The 22979-nt window shown below is 51.5% G+C and overlaps 2 protein-coding genes and 1 long non-coding RNA gene across 3 annotated transcripts in view; 2 read left to right on the forward strand and 1 right to left on the reverse strand.

Moving 5' to 3' along the window:
- SGPL1 (sphingosine-1-phosphate lyase 1) overlaps positions 1-7649 on the reverse strand; it is a 38279-nt gene extending 30630 nt beyond the window's left edge. The window contains exon 1 of the mRNA XM_040564616.1: positions 7525-7649. The gene's annotated coding sequence lies outside the window, so the exon portion shown is untranslated. The remainder of the gene's footprint in view (positions 1-7524) is intronic.
- A 511-nt stretch (positions 7650-8160) lies between these two features.
- Positions 8161-10423, forward strand: LOC121073433. Its single transcript, XR_005821711.1, has 3 exons — positions 8161-8564; positions 8982-9145; positions 10144-10423. It is a non-coding gene; the product is annotated as an uncharacterized LOC121073433 (long non-coding RNA).
- A 638-nt stretch (positions 10424-11061) lies between these two features.
- On the forward strand, positions 11062-22395 carry LOC121073398 (microsomal triglyceride transfer protein-like). The gene is made up of 18 exons (XM_040564239.1): positions 11062-11537; positions 12847-13028; positions 13143-13286; positions 13704-13811; positions 13947-14063; positions 14742-14881; positions 14975-15125; positions 15604-15761; positions 16223-16388; positions 16828-16935; positions 17055-17267; positions 17355-17569; positions 18027-18124; positions 18820-18941; positions 19180-19407; positions 19611-19735; positions 20002-20172; positions 21066-22395. The coding sequence occupies exons 1-18, from the start codon at positions 11423-11425 to the stop codon at positions 21214-21216; spliced, it is 2712 nt and encodes a 903-aa protein (XP_040420173.1). The 5' UTR covers positions 11062-11422; the 3' UTR covers positions 21217-22395.
- Positions 22396-22979: the final 584 nt, after the last annotated feature.

Here is a 22979-nt window from a genome sequence, read left to right on the forward strand (position 1 = left end):
CTGAGGCCCTCAAACTTTCACAAAGTGTTGATATTTGGAAAAAATATTATTTAAAAAAGGTCTAAATAGCATTTAGGGTGCAGGAAGAAATCTTGTTTCTTAAAAACCTCAAAAGCCTCTTAAGGATGCATCATCACAAATCTTGTTCGGCTTCACACGTTTTCACACAATGCCAGGAAGCGGAGAGCTTGGTTTGTTCAGTTTAGCTAAACACAGGTAGAAAGGAATATGATATCTTGCTATAAACCCAGGGGTGGGGAGGAAGGGACAGCAGGGGGGAGAAGAGCCCTTTCAGGAAGGGGCCAATGGTGGCATGGGAACAAACGGACAGAGGTTGGCTGAGACCTGGGAAAGGGCTTGCTGCCGCTGGAGAGCTGAGGCTCCGCAGCAGCCTTTCTGCAAGAAAAGCAGGGACAAAAAGCCCTGATTTGTAGGTGAAGTTTTAGATGTTATGAAAGGATGGAGTTGCTGGCACAGAGAGGAGCCTGGACTCAGTTATCCGATGAGCTTGTTTCCCCCTCCATGTCCCTGATGCTCTTATGTGACAACATAACGTATGTTCCTATACAATAAGGTCACTCAGTGCCAGGTCTTGCTACTGCTGTAAGAAGCCACTTAAGTGTAAACCCTGTGGATGCCATTTGGGGAATCAGGAGCACAATCATTGCCAGATAACTCACAAGCCTCAAAAGCCAGAGCCACTTTCTCCAAAGCACATTAAAAAGGACAACAACTTCCTCACAGCCTTCGGTCCAAGCTTAAGGACCTCGCCTTGACACTGGAAAACTCACTCCATGGAGGTTTTCCATGCGCAGAGAAGGGAGCTGCCTCCCCAGGAGCACCCAGCACTCCTGCCAGCATCGCCCATGCTCAAGCAGAGGTCTCACACTCTCCTTTAAAGGCTGGCTTGGAAAAAAAAGGGCTGAAAATTTAGAAAAGGGGGCAAACATTTCCCAGATCAACCCAGCAGGACATTCACCATTTACAAGCAGGTTCATGCTGCCTGCCTAAGCACATCACCACTGCATTAAGAAATAGAAATCAATAGCTAAATCAGCAAAGCTCCAACCACTGTTCTCATGCACAAGGCACAGTAAACCTGTGCTCTTAGCAAGCAGCATTGCTCGCCAGCAGGCAGGAATTACAGCCTCTCCTCCAGCCAGCCATGGCCTGCAGAAGATGGAAATGAGAAACACATTGGCTTGCTAGAACAGACCACGACATACACGCTGCGTCTCACCCCAGCCTCATTTCCTCCCCATACATTCCCTGCTGATTGACTGAAGACCGCAGTATGCGATGCTGGGAAGTCGCTCGCAGCACTGAGCCGCTGTCAAGTCAGCAGATCTGGACCTCCAAGGGTTCCTCCGCTGGCCAAACCCTTTATGCCACCAGGGCAGGAATCCCAAGCACGCGACCACATCCTCAGCCCCAGCAGCCGGCACAGCTCAGGGACCCAGCCCTGCCAGAAAGGGTCCTCAGCACGTTCACACGAGGGTTTCAATTCCACAGCAGGGGTGGGGGGCTGTCTTGTTTGGTTATTGAGCAGAAACATGCTTCTGAAGTAGGAAAGCAGCACCGATAAAATTAAAGTCACTTGCACTGCCCGCTCATGCTGTTTTAGCTGAGGGCAGAGTTCAGGTGAAGCAGCCCACCAGGCAGGGTTCACCTACTTGTTTGGAGAATGTGAAACACCGAGGAGGGTGTTTCCTACTGGCTTCCCCTGCCTAATCACAGAAGAGAGGAAATGCCACACTGGTCGCCCACAGAGCCATCAATTACTAGCACAGGGCAGATACTGACTGTGAGCAATTCATCAGCTAAGCAGGTCATCTCATAAAAACACAACACAGTTAATTTGATCATTTTAAGGAAAGAACCTAACTATTTAGAAACAGAGAGTGGAAGCAGCAAACTGTGTTCCCTGTTTTAGTCTGTACAAGGCCCACATTTCCATCAAAGCAACCATGGTGTTAATGCAGCCCTAATCTCACTTCTGCCATCATTTGGCACATTTTGTTAGCATGGTTGTGCACGAGCAGAGGGCAAGAAATCAACAGGAAGGGCCCTTGCAATGAAAGCATAAGCAAGGGTTTACATAGAAACCATTATATCTGGTTTAACCTAGAATTTTTCAGTTGATTTTTTTGATTTATAAGTAAACGGATCAAGAATGGTAGCTATATTCTACACTAGCAAAGCTCCTTTCCTGTAATCTTAATTTATGCAACTTTATATTGTGCACATATGGGCTCAGTTCCTCAAAACGCCATAAAATATTCCTATTTGGCAGACAGCATAGGTTCTCATCTTATAGAAAATTGCCCCAAAATTGGTGGAATTAAGAGGAATCACATTTCTTTTCTTGTTTTCAAGTTGCTTGGGACACAGAAGCAACTCAAAGTGCTGAAACACGAGCCCTTGGAAATAAACATTTACATTATGCCTTTTGTGTACGCAATGAGAAACACAAAACTCTGGCTTTATATAAACTCCACAGGAGTTAAAGAAAGCGGTGGGATATATTTTCAACATTTTTACCCTAGAAAATTTAGGAAATGACTGCACTTTGTGATTACAGCTCAAGATCAGGAAAAGGCAAGCCACCCAAAGAGCAGCAGCTCTGTAGGAGGGAAAAAAAAAAAAAAAAGCAATTTCCCCCCCCCCCCCTTTTCCTGTCCAGTTTTATAGCCCTACATGTAGTTCCCCAAATGAATCTTTTTCCTGCTGCTGAGCTGCAGATTGCAGCAACCAACATTTCCCAACCAGCCTGGGTGTTCCTTGCAAGCATTTACCCCAGCGCTCCCCCATAGGGTTTTTGGCGCTGCCTATAGCCATAATGCTTTAGGTTTCCATTTCAAGGGGGTGGTCCTGCTGGAAGGATCCTGCCCCAGTTCGCATCCACAGAGGTGTTTGAGAGCCTCTCAAGAGGTGACACCTCGCTGCAGCGCTCCAGACTTGTCCTAGTGCCAGCACTGTGCTGTCCTCTGCTGAGGATGCTCAGGGTGCAGGAAGCTGAACAAGTCCCCACCCAGAGCAGGGGATTTTTTGGTCGTTTACACATCCGCCTTGTTCCTGTCACCCATTTAAGGCAGCAATGGGGAACAAAGCACCAACATCTTTGTTCTGCCATCAGCAGCAGTATCAGCGCTGCATCCTGGTGGCAAGCTGGCTCACGCTGCTACAGGGACACATGCGGGCTGTGTTGCAGAAAAGATCTTAATTACATAGCAGAAGATAACATGCCAAGGTGCATCAGAAGAGATCCTCATGCTTTCTGCTGGCTTTAGGCGTTAGCACTCGCAGAAGCTATGTGAGTGATGGTGTTTCACCAGCCTGAGCACCAGGATCCAGCCCTGGTTGGAGCAATGCCATGAATTACCACGTCCTGGCTTTGGCCAGCTGTCCAAGCTGCATATTGTCAAACTAGAAAATAAATACTTTGAGGTGATGCTAACAAGCGATGCTTCTTGGAAGCTGCAAAATAAACCTGGAAAATAAACCAGACTTGCCACCCTTTAAGGGGTTCCTGCAGCCTAATAAGCCACAACCCCATAACCAGCACAAATCCTGACCGGCTCCTGGCTGAAAAACCACCTTCAAAAACCACACACAGCAGTTCCTCTGCCTCACCCTACCCCCAGCAGCCTCCAGGCAGGAGCACCTAACACTGAGCATTTCATTTTTGCCAGATTTCCAGTGCAACACAGAAGGATTTCAAGGTCTATCGTCTTACACCACAGAACAGTGTTCCCATTCAAGTCCCAATTTTATTCATTTGCAAATGCTTTTGCACCTCTTATCACACGCTGAGGTGTATTAGCCCAGGGTTATGATTCAATTTCCATCTCACACACTTGAGAGATTTATCACCTCGAGTGGGATTTACACCACGGTTTTAGGAAGATGCAAGACTTCATTTGCACACAGCAGACAAAAAAACAGCCCTTCCATGATATGGACTGGAAGACCTGCAGAAGGAAGCTGTCTCTCCCTCTTCTGACCATAGAGGGAGCTGACTCCCCAGCATTAGCCTTCCCAAAAAGAAGCACACGAGCTCCCAACCCCAATATACAGCCCAGAAATTATTTTGGCCCCTTTCCCCAACACAACACCCAGACCTCACATGCGGAGGAAGAAGGCAATTTAGATTAAATAATTAAGGACTCTGGATACTGTTCCCCCCTAAACTACAGGTGATCACAGAGAAAAAAATATAAACACTTTCTTTAATATGATTGATTGCTCTTGCTGAAGTTCAGCACGGGAAAAGAAATCAGAGAGGAAAACCCTCCACCATTCGGCTGACGAGTCATCATGCATTATAGCTTTTAAAATAAAAAATAGCTTTTAAATAGCACATTTAAAAGAATGATAAATTGCTTTTAAGAAGTGACTTAAGTCAGTGAGCACGTTATTAATCTTGCACTGGAGAACAGTCTTCCTATCCTCCTGTTCTGTAAATCACCCAAAGTGTTTAGAGGTTTCTGTCTGACAAGCTCCATAGCCATATCTTCCTTGTCAATCTTATCAACCACTTGTTTAATTGTAAAAATGTAAATAAAATGCAGCACAAGCTGGCCCGATGCCTCATGACTCGCACATCGCCTCCGAAGGGAGAGAAACAGGAGGTTTCCCAGCTGCACTCGAGGCTTTTCAAGGATCAGAACAAGTCCAATGAATGAGCCACGTCCAACCCCAGAGCACATCAGCAGCTTGGTGAGAACAAGATGCATGTGCCAGGAAAGCCTCCGTGATTTCCTTGTGCCTGAGCAACATCAGATCAAGTATTAATTGAAGAGCAAGACCCCCTAGAGCAAAAAATAAACTGGAACAAAGTCACACGTGGCTTTGTTCACCATTCTTGGGACCACCCAGGACTTTCTTCATCGTCATCTAGTGCTACACAAGACAGAGATGCTTTCGGTGGCAGCAGGGATTATGAGCACCTGTGGCACTAAGGGATGTAATTCAGTGATGAGACTCGGCAAGTCAGGTTGATGGTTGGCCTTGATGCTCCTGAAGGTCTTTTCCAACCTAAAGGATTATATGAAAAACAATCCCAGCATTGGCTGCTCTGGCCACTCTGGTATTAGCGGAGTGTGCTCTTGTATCCTGCTGGCTCAGGTTGCACTGGTAAATAAAACATTTCACTTCAACATCAGGACGCTCAGCCAAGTAACTGGATACCCAACACAAAGGGTAATCTGCTAATTACACCCCAGCGTGCAAAGACATTGCTGATGATACCACACACACACTGAAAAATTAATGGCCAGCTAGGACTTGAACATGCACCAACAGGAGGCTTTTCACATCCTCTGGCTACTCCTACCTCTATCAGCATCTCATCACCAGGTCTTGGAACACGAGGCTGTGAAATTGCTCCCAGCATCAGCAGAAAAGCACCCGTAGAGGACTAACTCTTACTGAAGAGCAATCCGCTCCCCCAGTGTTAGCTGGATTAAGAAGTGACTTCCATCTCCCAAAGCTGGAAAGGTGCACAGTAGTCTAAAGATCTTCTAAAACATGTAGGTTTTTTTGCATTTCCAAAAAAAAAAATCCCCAACAGAATAATGTGTCAGCTAAGGATGTGTTGCCTACCTACAGCCTCCACCCACGCACAGCAGTGCAGACCATTTTCCAAAGCAATTCAAGCACCTCAGTTTCACCGAAGGCAAGTAACACAAAATGGCCCTTCAGAAAAGTTGATTTAACACACAGCATTTATAAACAATATCTGTGTAACGCTTCTCCCATCCTGGTGCATTCTTTGACCCTCGCAGAAAGGCATTAAAGCAGCGTGGCAGAGATCTTGTTAAACAGCCACTTGCTAAATCAAAAACCCAAATCAATAGCATAGGCATAGCCTGACTTTAAAAACTACTTACAAACTAAATTAAAAAGCAGTCGCGTTGCCGATTGACAAGATTAGAAAGGTTTCCCTAGCAATTGTTGAGATTACAAACTAATGAACCATGCAGACGGAAGACACGGTGGGGGAAGGCATATGCACTGTTGGTTTTTTAACAAATCTAGTCACATCTCAAGGGCTCACACAAAGCATTATCATCTTTAAAAAAGGAAAAGTTTCCTGGATATTTCTCTTCACCATGTGCTTCACACTAGCCCAGGGAAGCTCACAGCAGTGCCAAAGTCCAAGAGCAGAGCAGAGGGGGATTAAAATAACAGCAAGAACGTTTGCTTGGGCAAAGGGAGCGGGGTAGGCTCCTCCAAACCAAACCTTCACCCGCAGCTCCCAGGGGGATGAAGGAAGAGCAAATACCTCAACAGGGAACCAGGCCCCATGGCTCACCTGCTTCCCAAAGTTTTATAGGGGAATGACAGAAACAAACATGGGTCTGGAAGGTGAGAGAAGGAAACAGGGTTGCAGCCAAGATATCTTCAAATTCTTCTCTTAAAGAAGAAAGAACAACTTTCCATGTCAGCTGTGGCCAGGGCTAGAAGTAATAAGGTAAAACTGCAGCAAGACGAGGCATGAAGAAAGTGTTTATAGCAGTCAGAGCAGTAAGGCACGGGGATAAATTCACCATAGGAACCAGAACCCACCCCCCAGCAGAGGGTCTTTGCAAAGGGGCTCATCCCAAGCAGCACTGCTGAAGCAGGGAAGATGGGCCGGGCGACCCCAGCCGTATTCCCTGCCTTTCCACAAAACACCATTGTGCTTTAGGCAGCAAAGCCTTTAATTCTGCTTATCAGACCCGAAATACAGACACAGCCTGGGCTCAGGGGACCTCAGCTCCTACCAGCTCTGCATGTCCAGGCTGTCCCCCCGACCCCATCCATTGAGCCCCCCGACATGGAGCTGTGGTGGGCAATGCAAAATGAGCCCTGGCATTATTCCACAGCCCCTTTTGGGTGGGGGGGTGAAGGAACAAGGGGAAAAAAAGAGAGGGAGGCAGGCGTTGCTGCTGCCCTGAGCAATGCAGCCTAGCAACCCTAACACAATAAGGCATGAATTTGCAAATGGGGGGATTTTGGGAGCCTCTCAGCAAGGAGAAACTCGCTCTTCTGTGCCTCTTAGGAGAGGCGTCACTGGCACTGACTGCTTTCCTTACCCAGATAGCACATTCTGGGCTTTCCCTGCAAAACAATTGCCTAAAAATAGGCTGGGAAGGGAGAACCCCACTTATCAGACTCAGCTTAGGTGAACCGTCTCAAAAAGGGCTGCTTCAAGGCCAGAGCCATACAAAAATAGCTCCAAACCTCTCCAAGCCCAGCTTTTACTGTTGCTGCCCAAGTATTTTCACCTGTCTGATTATTGTTTGCTTTTTAAACAGGCAACACTGGCACCACTCAGAGACTTGCTCGCAGAACAAGCTGCATTTGCAGGAATTGCAGCTTCTCCCAAGCCATTTGTCCTACAGAAATACCAGACCTGCAGAGTTCTGCTCCTTGGAGCTGAGTGCATTTGTATGGGGAACCCCAGGGGCAGGGACAAACCCCAGGCTGCCCAGCACAAAGCCATCTCCCACAGAAAGCCCCAGGGTACATCCCACCTACCTCAGAGACCCGCAGCAAGGAGAAGATGGATGCTTTGGGAACAACCACAGCTTCTTGAGGGATCTACCGCCCCAAAGGTCACAAACCAAGTCTGTTCCCATCCAGGAGCAGCAGAGATGGGGCAGAAAGGGACACAGACAAAGCTACTTCATAGACTGAGAAACCCAGCCCAGCTGGAGACTGGACTTAAATATTCTCCAGGGGCCATGGGGGTGGTGGAGGCCCCAGGTGAGGTTGTTTGGGGCTGTTAAGGCCCAGTAGTGCCCTCAGCTTTACCCCAGGGACACCTGGCCCCAGGAGTTATTGCAAAGGCCCCCCTTTGTGGTAAATCGTCTTTTAGCAGGACAAGAGTCTGCCTGCGTTTACAAGAACTGGAAAAGTGCTTGGGAAGTACCCAATCAAATCAAACAAACAGACATTTCCCCCAACCTTGAAATCCATAAACACGAGCACCAAAGAGTGGTACCCCCTGGGTTTTGTCAGCACCATGGTGAGAGCTAGCGGTGGCCCCATTCTCCAGGACATCCTGACCAGGTGGAGCTGCAGCACCATCCCTATTTTCACTCCTGGTGCTGCTCTGCAGGAGTCTAGGAGGGGATGGGGGAGCTACGGGCAGCATCTGCCCCACAGGCAGCAAGGCTAAGCGCTGCAATAACCACCGGGGTCCCCGTTTTCCAGAGACCCACTCAAGTGACAGCAGATACTGAGGGGACATGTTTGGCCACGGCCAGCTGCATGGAAACCAGCAAGCACGAGTCTTGTTTCCCAGGGTTTTCCCCTGCATTTCCATTTTCTGCCCCTCAGCACCTCCACCGGGCTCAGCGGTGACTTGCCTCTTGGCATCCGTCCCGCATCAGTCGCCGCTTGCTCCCGCGGTGATGCCGCCACAGCCCATAAAGAGGAGGCAGCAGGCATCACCATGTGAGCTCGGTGGTGCACCACGCGGCCACCAGACCCCCTGGAGGAGAAGCTGTCACCCTGGTGGGCTCAGTCACCGCTCCTTTTCCTTTCCACCTTTACCAGGAAAATCCACGTCCAAGGTAGGGGTGCGCAGGACAGAGGAGTGGGGAGCTTTGCTGGGGTGGTGAGGGTGTGATATGGGAAGGGAATGGCATCTGCACGGATTTTTCTAGAAGGAGGTTTGGCACAGCGAATCCTCAGTGCATCAAGGGTGATAATCGCATGTCCATCCTATTCCTCTGTTTCCCTCCCAGATCCCACCCGATGCATTGCAATGTTCCCAGCTGAACACCTCTCCTGGTGAAAGACATCCTTTATCTCACTTCTCATTAAAAATAAAAAAATAAAAAAATACAGAGATGGCAGCTTAACTACTCCAGATCGCACTTTGTCCAAGCTGGATGGAGATGCAGAAGCAGAGATGTTCCAGGAATAAGGGAAAGCACCGGTATTGATGCCAACCCCTTCCCCTGATGGCTTTTCCCCTCTCCCTGCAGGCTCAGCACCGAGCCCTCTCTCATCCCGTTCCTGGATGGAGGTCCACCTCCTAACCACCACCCTGGGGGGGGCAGGACAGTGGACACCCATCGGGGACCCCCCCAACAAGGCGATCCCCTGGCTGGCTGCTCGTTGGTGTGCTCCCATGGGACAGCATGCAAAGGTGGGTGGTAAGAAATGTCTCTGCTTGGGGCTTTGGGGGATTTTTCAGTGCCACCGGTTACCTGGGAACTCCTCACGCATCCTCAGTTTTTCCAATTTTGCAGATGAACACATTCGGTCTGAGGCTGCTCCGTCACTTTTACAAGTCCTGGGCTTTGGGGTGGTTGGGACTCCCCTGGGGGAAAAGGGAAGCTTATAAGAGCGCATCGCTCGGGGTGAAAGGTGCAACAGGAACGATCCTGCTCCTACGCTTCCAGCTTCCCCACCCCAAACCTGCCCACACATCCCCTCGTCCTGCACGAACTCGCTGTCTCTGGCTCCCAGCAAGGAAAATGCAGGGACCTGAGCCAAACCAGGAACTGGTTTGACACAGCCACCTCCCACTCCTCGACCTGCAGCCAGACCTGCTCTCACAAACCTCTGGTCCCTGGCAGAAAGGATGAGTGTCCCGGAATGGGATTCAAAGCCACCGCGGGCCACTACCTGGGGAGTTTTCCTTCACCCTCCCTTCTGCCCCTGGGTGATGGGATACTGGAAGCAGAGCTGGAAATTCCCCAGCTAGCCAGGATCTGTCCTGGCAAACCCCTGAGGCACAGCAGGACTTCTCCAGCAGCACTCTGGCTCTCCTCTGAGTCCTCAGGTTAGGAGAGTTTGGGTCTCACTACTTCCCTTACGCATTTCTGGTGAAAATCTGCACCAGAAAAAATCTCCCGCTTCTTGGGGAGGTGCTCCTGGAGAGCCTGTTATGTCCAGAGCCGTGCCAGCACCCTGGGTGGGATGAGGCTTGCAACAAATGGGCTTTGATGCTGCCATATCCATCACCTGGTTTCATCCTACCTCCGGGCATGATGCCCACCCTTGCCAAAGTCCACTCCGATGTCACACCTTGGCAGACGAGGTGCCTGTGTGCCCCTCTGCCCTGCCACTTGTCCCCTGTGCAGCCCGGGGCACGATGACCCGGTTGTCCTGACCGCCTGTGCCCCCTTCTGCTGCCAACAGGTCGTGGAGCTGCTGCGCCAGGACCTGCAGCACTGGGACCTGCAGGCAGGCTCCCCGGTGGCGAGCCCCCCGTGGCTGACCAGAGGGGTGAGGACGACCTGGAGCATGAGTGCTGGAGACTGGGGCAAGGGGCTTGGTGTCCTATTTCTGTCCGTAACACTGCCAGCAGATAATTTCCAAGGGAACTCGGAGTGAGAGGAAAACAACATTTCATTTAAAATACACCAGTCAATATTTTTGGGTGTTGAATTTCACCTGGTGTAAAGCAATCGCTCACTTCAAGGAGACCATAAATGCTCAGTGCTTCATGAGTTGATTGTTTTCCTACTTATTTTGGCCCAACATTTGGCACAGCCCTCTCGGCTCTAAGTTTCAAGCAGACCTCCAGCTGCTGTGGCAAGCAGGCAGGTATCCATGAGCACACTGATTTAACTCCTTAAGAGAGGATTTGCACTGGGAGGTTGTACCCAGACAGAAATGGGAGGTTATGTTTCTCCTGGGGGGTACGTGAGGGGCTGGAGGAGCACCCAACGTTTCAGCAGCACTGGGTTTAGGTCCATAGATTTGCAAAGTTTCGTAAGGCATCTTTCCAAGAGCATGATGTCCCCAGATGGGTCTGGGGCAAAAGTTCAGCAATTTGGGGGCTGTACAAAAGTTGGCTGATTCTGAATTGAGTGGGAAGCAAGCTGCCCATTCACTCTGCATCCCGACAAACCCATCTTTGGCCCTTTGCAACCACAGGCTTTAGGAGCCACTTAAATGCAGCTACCCAAAAGCTCACACACGCAGAAATACGCACAGATGGAGGGGCACAGCCAGCAAAGCATCGGCTTCCCAAACCCTTCCCGTGCTGGTTTTTGTCCTGGCCCCTCCAGCCTGGCCCTTTAAGTAACTTGAGCCTGCAAACCCCAGTCCCTAACTTCAATGGAGAGGGAAAATGCTGCTTTCCCTCCCTAAACCCCTGGGTCTTTCTTTTTAAAAGCAACCCTTCTGGAGGAGGGTAGGGAAGGTTTGGTGAGGATGAGGCAGCGAGCATCCGCCTCCCACACCGGGGCGAATTCGCCACGCCGCTGCCTTCTCTCCACCCCAAAACGCTTCCTGCAGCTTTCCCCCCACTGCCGCCGCCCTTTGGCAAAGCCCAGCTGATTTCCAAACCCTCCGTGGCTGCTGGGGGTTGGTGCAAAGGTTTAATTATTTGCTTTTCCTCGGGAGTGGAGCGCCGGGACGGGGAGAAGGTCAGGTCCTGCCATCGGCGGCTGCAAAGCACGGCCACTGGTGCATGCGGCCACTCTCCCAGCCCTTCCTTCCCCAGCTCCCAGAGCCCACCATGGCTCCACAGGCATTTTGGTGCTCCGTCTCCCTGCTTTGCTGCTCCTTCCTGAGCACGGCAAAAGGTAAGAGGCTTTGGGGCCGAGGCTGCCCTGGGAAGCGGGACGGATGCTCGCCCTGGCGCACAAAGAGCATCCCAGGGCTCGCTGCTCTGCATGGAGCCCTGCAAAAGCCCCTAAATGGGGAGGGAAGCGGTACTGCCATGGCAGCTGCCACCAAGCATCTCATGGGTTTGGGGAATGTGGGGGACCAGGGAAGTCCTCCTGGGGGGTGAGGAACAGCCAAGAGCTGCGGCTTTTCCAACCGTGCACAGCACGCAAATACAGAAACTCTTTGGGCTGGCTAGTGGAGGGCAGGCCTGGGAAGTTAGCTGGATTTCCAGTGATTACTGCTCAAATTGGGGATTTTTCCCTCCCCTGAGACTGTGCTTATTTTTCAGAGGGATTTTAAAACCCAGTTTGTCATTATAACAAAAGTAGCAAAACCATCAAACATCTCAGGCGCTCAGCGAGCACATCAGATTTGCAGGAGAATTTTAAGTAGCTTTAGAAAAAGAGATTAGACTGAATGTCTGTTGCAGCAAAGGCACCCCTGCCCCAAATCGTATGTGCACAGGAACAAGAGAAGCAACTCCAGCTAATTCTGAACAAGTCAGATTAAAGCAAAGGGGAGTTTGGATCCAAAGCTGCCCCCAGCAGCTTCATTTTGCCCTATTGCAAGGTCAGTGATTTAATTAAGAGTTGGAGATTCTGACACAGCTACTTATCTACTCAGGAGGGGAAAAAGGGAAAAATGTAGGAGATGGAGATTACAGTCTCTCTTCTCTCCTAGCAAAAAAAATTACCAGTGTTGTCCCCAAGTTAACTGACTTTGCATTGATTAATGCACAGAGCTGAAAAGACCTTCAAAACATCTCGCCTATCCGTGGGCACACTCAGAAAAATTTGCTTCGGGATTAAAGAGTTTGCATGGGATTTTCCAAAAGTGCTGAAATCCCCAAGCAGGGCCCCTGCTCTGGCCATAATTTCCAAGGCAAGAGGGGAAATGCAATCAGGAATATCCACATACTGGATATTTGGAATATCCAAATATTGGATATATCCATATTGGATATTTGGATATTCCTAGAATATCCAGATTTCCCTTAACCCACAAATGTTATAGAAATGGGAAAAGTAGGAATGGGGAGAGCAGGTGTAGTGGGGTGTGCCACGAACAGCTGTCTGTGTAGACAGAGGAAATTTGGGATTTGGGCTACGGGACACAGGCTTCAAAGAGCACCCAGTGCAGTTCACAAGCAGCCCTGGTCCTCTGGCATGCAGAGAGCGGAGGGAGTGATGACCACGACCCCTCAACATTTGTGCCTGTCCTCAGGGGACCCGCAGGTGCTCTCCTTCCCACCGGGCAGGCAGTACCAGTACCGCTACACACTGTCCATGCGGCTGGACCCCGTGGCTGAGCCGTCCCCCAGGGGAGGCTGGCTGCAGGCAGAAGCACTGCTCGGGGTGCACCGGCTCTGGAGGGACCCAGGCAGGGAGGAGCTGCTCCGGGTGCAGGTACGTCTCCTGCAAGGGGTGATGCTGCGTTTCCTTCATCCCTTTCCCTTGCCAGCATCCCCACGAGATGCATGACAGCTTTCCAGCAGACACCGTTGCTTTCTGCTATCATAGATCCAGGACCTGAAAGCCCGACAGCAGCCAGAAGAGGTGAAGGGGCAGGATGGTGCTGGAGGTCCCCCTGCGGAGATCGCGCTGAGCCCGGAGGCACAGGCAGAGCTCCAGCAGCCAATTTTCATATCCTGGAGCAGTGGCAAGGTCAGCTGGAAGCCTCCTGCAGGGATCCAAAGCTTTCCTGGCTATGAAGCTCATATGAGCACCTGCCCTGGCTCTGCTTTCACATTGGAGCATGAGGAGGAGAGTGGTGGCATGTACAGGAGCACACGGTCTGCTGCGGTGCAGCATCACCCTGGGTTTATCCCTGTCCTCCAGAAGGGTTTTATCTGGGCTTTGGTCCCAAAGGTGGGATGTGAGCTCCTTTCTGGCCTTCTCCTCTAAGGAGGAGAATTATTATTTTTTTAAAAAAGAAAAATATGAGAAAACACCTCCAAAAAGCCAGCTGAGGGATGCGATAGTGAAGCCTTCGGGGCATTGCTTAGGTTGCAGGGGAGATGCCTTTCCCTGGGGGCCCCAAAAGCCATCCCCACAGCCTGACACCTCATCTTACCCCTCCAGGTCAAAGCCCTCTATGGGGACGAAGCAGAAGGCACCCTGATCTCCAACCTGAAGCGAGGCATCGTCAGTCTGCTCCAGCTGCAGCCCCACGCCGGCACCACTGTCGAGGTAGGGAGCTATGAACAGCAACTGAGAAACGTAAATCAGCTGCAGGTGGTTTTCAGGACCAGGCACATTTACAAAATTGTCATCTTCCCTTGGATGAAGGGAAAAACATCCACAAGGATTTCATCTGTGTTTCAGGAGGATGCCTCCGGAAGCTGCCAGGTCACGTACACCGTGTCCAACCACTCCATCACAAAGACAAAAGATCTCCTCAGCTGCACAAAGCCAAAGTTGGGATTCACCTCCGTGAACAAAGCAAGTCCATGGCTCTCGTGGTGGTGGTAGAGCTCAGCTTAGGTCCAGCACAGGTCAAGTGTCCCACCAAATCCTCCTGCAGGTGGGCTTTGAGTCCAGCAGGCAGCCATCTGTGCCAGCCTAGGGTGAGCTTTTAGCCCCTGGCATAAAAAGATGAAGCTCTGTGGGCCTTAATGCAGTTATTTCTGCCCCAATTAAAATCATTATATGTATATATTGTATTAAATTCAATGTAGAAATGAACATCGCCACAAAGATTCCCAATGGGCTTCGCAGGAGTCTTGACACCTGGCAGCCAAATGCCGAGTGTTCATATAAAACAAGCTTTCTGGCTATGAGTTATGGCAAACTCACCTCAGAAAATAAGTTCTGCCCTGCACAATTTTAGGAAATGGGGTTTTATCCAGAGCAGGAGGTGATGTGTGTGAGGAGAAACCAGGAGTGGGTAGGCTTCCAATTTGCCATCCCCAGGCATCTCCCACACCAGGCAGGAGCATCCCTCCTCCCTCCGCTGCCTTCATCCTCCTCGGCAGCCAAGGCACGGTGACACCACTCTGTAATAAAAGGGAAAGCCCACACGGTGTCACCAGTCCTCCACAGGCCACGGTCCCCACCAGGGGCTGCCTTCTCCCACCCCTGGGAAGAGATTGGGACCTTCTGGGTTTTCCTTTTTTCTAGATTTTTGGAGTCCAGTGGCAGCCCACCAGCAGAAGCCAGTACGTGGTGAAAGATGGCATGCTCCAGTCAGTGCTGGCAGAGGAAAGCCACATGGTGGCTCTAGCCCTGAGGTCCACCACCGGTGTCAAAATCAGCTCGAGGTGAGCAACGTCCCCATCCCCCTGCCTGGACAGGGTCAGGGTGGCTCAGCGTGGGACCAACGAACCCACCAGTGGCTGCTTCTCCCCTAACAGGCAGCAGCTCGAGCTGGTGTCCTCATCTCCTGCCCCAGAAGAAGAGGCCAGAAGGAGCCTCGAGGATGCGCTGGCTGGCACGGATGGCCAGCACCAGCCCCTGGGCATGGCCAACCTGCCCTTCAGGAGGGGCTGCACCCACTGCCCCTCGGTCAGTGACACCGTACGGCCCCAAAAATCTCCACGTGCCTGGGGTGGATGGGAGGAGGTGGAAGGATTTGGGGTTAAACCGCTGTGAGGGTGCACGACTGGCACATCCAGCCAGGCTAAACGCATCCGAGGGCTGAGGTCAGAACGTGGTTCCACCACTGGTCAGGCTGGCAAGGACAAATTTCTGCCTCCTCAATTCCCCCAGGCATTTCACTTGGTAATTCTGGAGCCACAATGACTCACAGGCACTGGTGATACCCTCAGTCTCTCAAATTGAGGATTTGGGGCTTCAGCACAAGCCCTCATCAGTGCAGGTGGGACCATGCAGTGGATCATCTGCTCATCCCTCTGGCTGCATGGCCTAAATTCAGCATCCCGATGGGCCACTTCCACTCCTAAACATTACCCGAGTTTAAATATTATCCCTTGACTCAGTATCCGAGAGAAAGAGGCGAAACTCCCCCCAACTGTCCTTACAGCTGGTAGCCTACCTGAAGACCTTTGACGGCCAGAGAGCCAAGAGGGACGTCTCGCAGGCGGTGGCCGCATGGCGGTTCCAGAGGTTCATCCAGATGCTGCGCGGCGCCAAGAGGAAAGATGTGCTGCAGCTGCTGAACAGGGCACCCGAGGAGATGCTGTGAGGCTCCGGGTCGCTATCTCACCAAAAGGGGCTTTCCATGCCGATAAATGGCATATAGGACTGTGGGACACAGGGACACTTCTATGCTGCTCTGTAACTATACCCAGTCCAGGCAGCAGCACAGTAGCTTTCCCACCATGACCTAAGAAGTCCAAAATTGCTCTGGTTTTCCTGAATTCCCACACAGTACCACCACCACATGGCCTTTTTTTTTTTTTTTTTTTTGACTAAACTGGCATTGGAGCAGAGCAAACACTCCGTTTATATAACATCCACCCGTGGCCATAGCATCCATCCTGGTCAGTGTGAGCCCTAAAAATGGGGAGGTTCAGAGCAAGAGCCAACATTTTGGGTCTTTTCACCCAAGAACTGAAGTTCCAATGAGTCGTAAAGCACAGAGAGGGGGTTGAGTGTCTTCTCCAGCACCACCAGTGATGACCTCCCTCCTCTCCCTCCAGCCCCTTCGTCGTGGAGGCAGCGGTGGCCGCGCAGTCAGTGGCATCCTTGGCGGCTCTCTCGGATTTCCTTGACTTCAGCAAGGAGCCCAAGTCCCTGCTGGAGACATTTCTCTATGCAGCAGCTTTCTCCCCCAGGCCTTCAAAAGAGCTCCTCCGCTTGGTGCTGGTGAGTGGGGACATTCCTCTCCTTCCAGAGGGGCCCGCGTCCAGGGTGGGTCCTCACCTGTTTTCAGCCAGGAGGGAATGGCAAAAATATTTATCTGTAGATGCAGATATATTCCATAGACATAAAGTCTGTAGAAACAGAACTTCCTACCTGTGTGATTATTTTATGTGCTTTTAATGGGACACTGGCGATAGGAGTAGATGTTCCTCAGGGAGAAGTATCCAGCAGAAGGTGCTTTACATCACTGCATGACCAATAATAAAAGCTGAACTAAAAGCCACTGTGAAAAATCAGCATTCTACCCAACTAAACCACGCATCGCCTCCTCAAAAGCAGGCAGCTTCTCCTTACTGTTTGGATAAATGCTCTGAGATAACAGCTAAAACACACTCCTCCTTTCTCTTTTTCCCTTTTTTCTCTCACGGTTCCTAACACCCAGGACAAGCTGGATGGGAAGCAGCTGGCCCCCGAGGTGCGGGAGACGGGGGTGGTTGCCCTGGGCTCCCTGGTGGGCAAGCTGTGCCGGCAGCGGCTGCGCAGGCTGCAGGTGGGTCCCTGCAACACCTCATCTTCCCCAGACCCCAAAACCCCCCAGGGCTTCCCAAGACACCTCCCGGCCCTCTCCTCATCCTCCTTCGCTTCTGCTCCCCTGCCAAACCTGACCAGGAGGTGGAGCGTGGCGTTGAAGCCATCCTCACAGGGCTGAGGGGTGCCAAGGAGGAGCCCGAGGCGGTGATCCACCTGCTGGCCCTGGGGAACGCGGTGCTGCCCGAGACCGTCCCCATCCTCCTGGAGCACGCAGAGGAAGGTCCCACTGCCATCTCGGCCGCGGCCATCTCTGCCCTGCGGAGATTCCCTGCTCGGCACATCTCCAGCGAGGTATGACATGAAGCCACCCAAGCTCTGTGCTTCTTTCCCATGGGGGTCCCCACCACCCTTGGCATCTCTCAAACTGCCTTCTCCCAGGTGAAGAGGGCGATGAGGAGGATTTTCCATGAGAAGAGGAAGAGCTATGAGAAAACATGCCGCCTGGCCGCTGCAGAAATCCTCCTGGACAGCCAGCCCTTGCCCATGGATGTCATCAACATCCTGCTGGCCACGGGGGAAATGGAAACAGAAACAGCGACATTCCTGCTGCACAAGGTCCAGAGCAGCCTGCGTGCTGACCACCACCCAGCAAGGTGGGTTTGGAGCAGGAGGCTGCCTTTTTCCCCTAGGTTTACACTGCTTTTTTTCCTCCTCATTGCTCCAGCTTTTGAGACCTTAAAGCTGGATTCCCAAAGCAGCCACAGGACCCAGGCTCGTGGCTGCAGCAGAGTCCTTGGAGGGCAGAGCTCCAGCTCACAGGGCAGCGCACGGTTTGTAACCGCGTTAATCTCCCTATCGGCACAGAACAAGCCAAGAACTAACAGTTTCCAGAGCTAAGCAGAAGCTGCACAAAAATATTCGGATGGTTTATCCTAATAAACCAGAGGAGAGGCAAATTCCAGGGCAGCCCCAGTCTGCCCATTTCCCTCTTTGCTCACACTCATCAGCAACTGAAATAGCCCTGAAATTCATATTTCCTTTTCTTTGCACAGCCCTCTCTCATTTTCCTTCCTTCCCGGTCCTTACACATGGTTTCCCTCTTGCTTCCAGGAAGATAATGAAGGACATCATGGGAGACTCACAGATAAACAACTACCACCACTTCTCGAAAGCTGGCATCTCCTCCTCTTTCTTGGGACCTCTGACAGGTGACACCACGGAGAACACCGGTCCCTTGCTCCCCTCAAAAGGCTGATGGAGGGGCTGGTGGGGAAAGGCAGGTTGCAGCAGAGGCCTCAGCTTTATGGAAATGCCCCCAAAATCTCAGGCTGGGGGTTCTGAGCACATCTCCCAGCGCCATCTGATGCTGGCTGCTTGCCACCACCAGAGATGTGTTTGCCCTCCTCTGAGGTCCCTGTGACCACCCTCCTTTCCACAGCAGGTGGGCTGGGCCCCATCACACATTTTTCCCAAATCCTGTTCATTTGACAGAGGAACTTCAGCTGGAGACAAAGCCAAGAGTAGGCTGTAGGTGGGAGTTTGTGCTCTTCCTGATAAGTCAAGATACTTAGCCCTATTCCTCGGTTCTTTTGGTATTTTTAATAAGGTCTTCAAAGAGGAGAATCCTTGTACCGAGACAAAAATCACCAAACTTCAAAGAAGTTACAGCAATCAGTGCTTGCTAAATATCTGCTTACATCTTCTCCCCTCGGCCCTTATTTCTGTCCCCCTTCGAGTTATCTCAGCCTAGCCTTGTAGGGGATGCACGGGGGCAAAATAGCCGACACCTGCAAGAAAACCGCTGCCCTGCTATTTCAAGAATGGAAGGAGAAGGCACAGAGAAACTTTCCCCCTCTGAATAATTTAGCTTCACCAGGCATTCATGGGCAGCTCTGTCTTTCAGCCACCGAGAACCTGCTCTCGACTTTTGGGCTGGATCTGCTGTTTTTGGAGAGCGGGTTCCTGAGAAAAAGCGTCTCTGACTTCTCGCTGCTCAGCCACGACAGGCAGCTCCGTGCAGCTCAGGTGAGAGGCAGCAATGGGGTTTGGCTTCTCCTCCCCACCCAGAGCACCCCGTACCAGAAATCCCAGAGGGCGTGCAGCTTGTTAATTCACCCCCTTGCTGTAAAAGAAAGGAAGCCCTGCTTTGGAGAAGGGAGCCTACCCCAAAGGAGAAGGGTTGGACAAATAGCGTCATGGTGCCCAGAAATGAGTCTCCAGCTGTGCTCCGTGCACCTGACGTGTCCCCATTTCTATGTTTTAGGTCACTATCGAAGCCCAAGGGATGGAGTCTATGCTGGGAGAGAGCGTCCTGGAAGGGGAAGAGGAGACAGAGCTCATGGCCGGGATGTCCGCTGTCTTCTTTGACGTTCAGCTGCGGCCAATTGTCTTCTTCCAGGGGTACGCAGACTTAATGGCCAAGGTTCTACTAAGCAGCGGAGAGCCCACAAGCGTGGTCAAAGGGAACCTCCTGCTGATGGACCACCACCAGGTACTGGATGGGGGTGACCCGCCTCGGTCCCCGTTGACCACCAGACAGGTCCATGACGCACCGTGTGAATCCCACACCTAAAATCCACCAGGTCATGCTCGTTCACTGTGGATACACACGCAGGGTTGAGGTGGCACTGAGGCAGGTCTTTGGGCCAGGAGCTGGGCCTGGGCACAGCGAGCACTTCCCTCTCCTTCCCCCAGGTCATTCCCCTACAGTCCGGCCTCCAAGTGGTGGTCAAAGTCCTGGGCGGGCTCGGGCTCGATATTTCGGCCAACGTGGACGTGAACATTTGGGAGCAGGAGCTGAGGACCAGCATCAACACCAGGTCAGTGGGTGGGGAGCTGCTTGGCTGGGGGGGATACGGGATCCCCAGGGGGCTCAGCACCCAAAACAAGGGCTGCCCCACCTCGGACTGCCTTGCCACAGCCCCCTACCTTTCTCCTGCTGGGTCCAGCCGTGCCTCGGACAGGGGGTGGTGGACACATAGGGTCTTCAATTCCATGGCTGGACTTACAACAGAGGTGTTTGAGGAGCTGTCCAGTGTCCAGGGCCTTTGCTTGGTGACCAGACTTGTGTGCTCTGCTCCTGCAGGGGAAGCCTCGCCATCGATTTCCAGGCAGAACTAGATGCCCCTTTCCTCCAAACCACCGTGAGAAGCCAGACAGAAGCGGAGTCCTCCATCCACTTCGACACCTTCCTGAGGTTTTCCAGCAGCCCAGTGCTCATGTGCCTACAGCTGGGAGAGGAGCAGGTCCCATACAGGTAAGATCCATGGAGCAGCAACACTGGCAGAGCTCCTCACCAAGGACAAGCCGTCCCTATCCTCAACACCCAGCACAGGAGGTGATAAATCTGCTTTATGCAGGAACTCGTAGCCCACTGCTGCTAATGATAACCCCCTGAACCCAGACGTTGCAACGCTTCTTTCTCACGGGTGCCTCTACAGCACACCAGGCTCAGACAGCCCTTGCTGGAGGTGCCCAAAGTGCGAGGAACAGTGACTGTACCCAACAGTCAGGGGAGGGTGAAGGAAGGAATTCCACTAGCAAAGCAGATGCCAAAGGCTGGGAGGACAGAAAAGATTGTGTAACACAACAGTCCCAATCATTATGCATATCAGGATTAATGCATATAAAGAAAATGTTTTAAGGAGCATTTTCGCCACCACATTCAAGAAAAAATTGACCAGAAACAATTTTAATGGTTTGGTGAGAGGATTAATCAGTTGCTGCTCCTCCCTGAGCCCCGAACCAGGCCCTTTCCAAGAGCTGTGTCTCAGAGCCCCATGCAAACCTTCTGCCCATGTTCTGCACACCCCGAGCACAGGGCTGGGTTGGAGCAATCCAGCAAGAAGGAATCACACCATGGGCAGCAAGGGAAGGTCCCATCAGTCACGGGCTTACTTTACAAACATCATTACAGGCTTGATAAAGAGGAGGACTTCCTGCGGAGAAGAGGGAATTAATGGGCGTACATTTTTTGAGCACGGTGGGTCAGGATTGGTAGGGAGAGGGAAAAGATGTTACAAGATGATGGTGAATTGAGTGGATGTGCCACCAGGAGGCATGGAACCCTGCAGATAAACATGGTGCTCTGGAAGGATGAGGTCCACCACCACGGCCTCCTGACCTCCTGCTGTCCCCTTGTTCCAACAGAGAGATCTTCACAGTCTCCAGATCTGCTGGGAACCAGAGCAGCACTGCTCGAAAGGGCAGGCAGGGCGCTGTGCCCAGCCGGGAGCTGGCCTTGCACCGGGACAACTCCAGGGCATGCAGCCTCCTGCTAGCAGCAGAGAAGGAAGCGTAGGAGAACCAGAGCACTTTGGGACTAGATTACTGCATCCTCTCCTGCCACGTGCCCCAGTTCTCCATGAGCCCAACGTGCCCTGCCTGATTCCACCACAGCCATGATGGGAAATGATGAAATGGAGGCTTCAGAAGAGACCGAGAGGAACTGCTGCAGGTCATCAAGAGGTATCTCTGGTTTGGGGCCAGGTCTGACCTTCCCACCCTGGACTTTCTTTATCCTGAGCTCTTCTCCTTCATGGCTTGCTTGAAGCCAGAGTGGTCCAAATAACAAGCCTTGTAAAATTCTGTCTTCTGCTGCAAATAAGTTTCTGATAGCCTAAGAAAGTGGTCTGCAAGCTGATACCCAAAAATGCCATGTTTCCCCCACCCCATTTATTAGGCAGTCAGAAGGGAACACATCTACAGCTGGCCAGCAGCAGATTGCCCACAGAGGGAGTGAATGGCACACACCCCCTTAACGCACAGTTTTGTGATGCTGAGGAGTCCAGGAACATGGAAAATTTTATTTCTGGAGGAGGCATGGGGTTTCTTTTATATATGTATATGTATTAATGCAGCCACAGACATTCACCCCAGAATAATCCTCAGGGAGAAACAGCACAGAAAAACAAAATGCTATATAACCTGTTGCCACTTACTGTATGTTCTTTCTAGCATAATCAGCTGTGTTTGCATTTATTCGCATATGAAGGCAGCCCAGCTCTGTGCCATCCTGTTGTTCCCGCAGGGAATGTGCTCTCTGTTGCCAGGGATATGGTCAGTGCCACAGCAGGCAGCAAGGGTGAGGCCAGCAGGGGAATAGCTTGGATTTCACTGGGGTCAGATTCCTGCTTGGGGCAACAAGAAAAAAAGGAGCAAGGCAGAGGAAGGTGACCCACAGACCTTTGGGAAACCAAAACAAAGTTAAGGGAGTGTACCCAACAGCAAGAGACCCTCCCTAAAAGCACGGACCTGCAGTCTCAGCCCTCACCTCAAATCAGGGAGAATCATATTGAAGATGGAGATGAAAAACGTGGAACAAGTGGTGGAGAGCCACCAGCTGCTGGGGGAGGTCAGGAGGAGATGGGGGACTGTGGAGCCTGGAATGGCTGCAGGAAAGGGGAAGAACAAGGGCATGCCAAGGTATTAAACCATCATCACAACTCTGCATATCACCCTTGTGGTGCTGATCCTCATCGACCTTTTTACTCTTGCATGAGATTTTAATACAGAAAAGAATTTGAAAGGTGGTTTGAGATTACAAGGACTCCCAGCATGGGACAAAGACACCAGAAGCAAACAAATTGTTACTCCGACAGGGGTGCAATACAGAGCTGGATCTGCAGTCAGCAATGCTCAGCTGGAGAACCAGATGGTTTCAAACCATAGGTGCAGGCTGTCAAGGTGTTTGGATAATTCTCCATCCTGTGGGTATTTACTAATTTTCACTGGTTCAGTCCACCTCACGGGACAAATGCAGGTGAAAAGAGATCAAGAGGGCAAAACTGAGGTTGTCCTTTCTGGATTTGAGGGTCTATCACAGAAAGCTTGGCCAAGTACTACAAAACTGCTGCTTCAGGTAATCATCCCTCAGGGTGGTCATTATTCAGCCAAAATTGGTGAAGCTAAGCACTGGGGCCACACCTCCACCCCATCCCCTTCCTCCTCCTTATGGAAGCCAGCCAACACCACTAGGCGGGCATTCTGCTTGCACACATGGAGTCCAAACCCATCTATTGAGAGAGAGGTGGCTCCTGCCTAGGGCCTCTCATCTGCTTTTTG

The sequence above is a fragment of the Cygnus olor genome, chromosome 7 (assembly GCF_009769625.2).
Source record: "Cygnus olor isolate bCygOlo1 chromosome 7, bCygOlo1.pri.v2, whole genome shotgun sequence".
Taxonomy (NCBI): Eukaryota; Metazoa; Chordata; class Aves; order Anseriformes; family Anatidae; genus Cygnus; species Cygnus olor.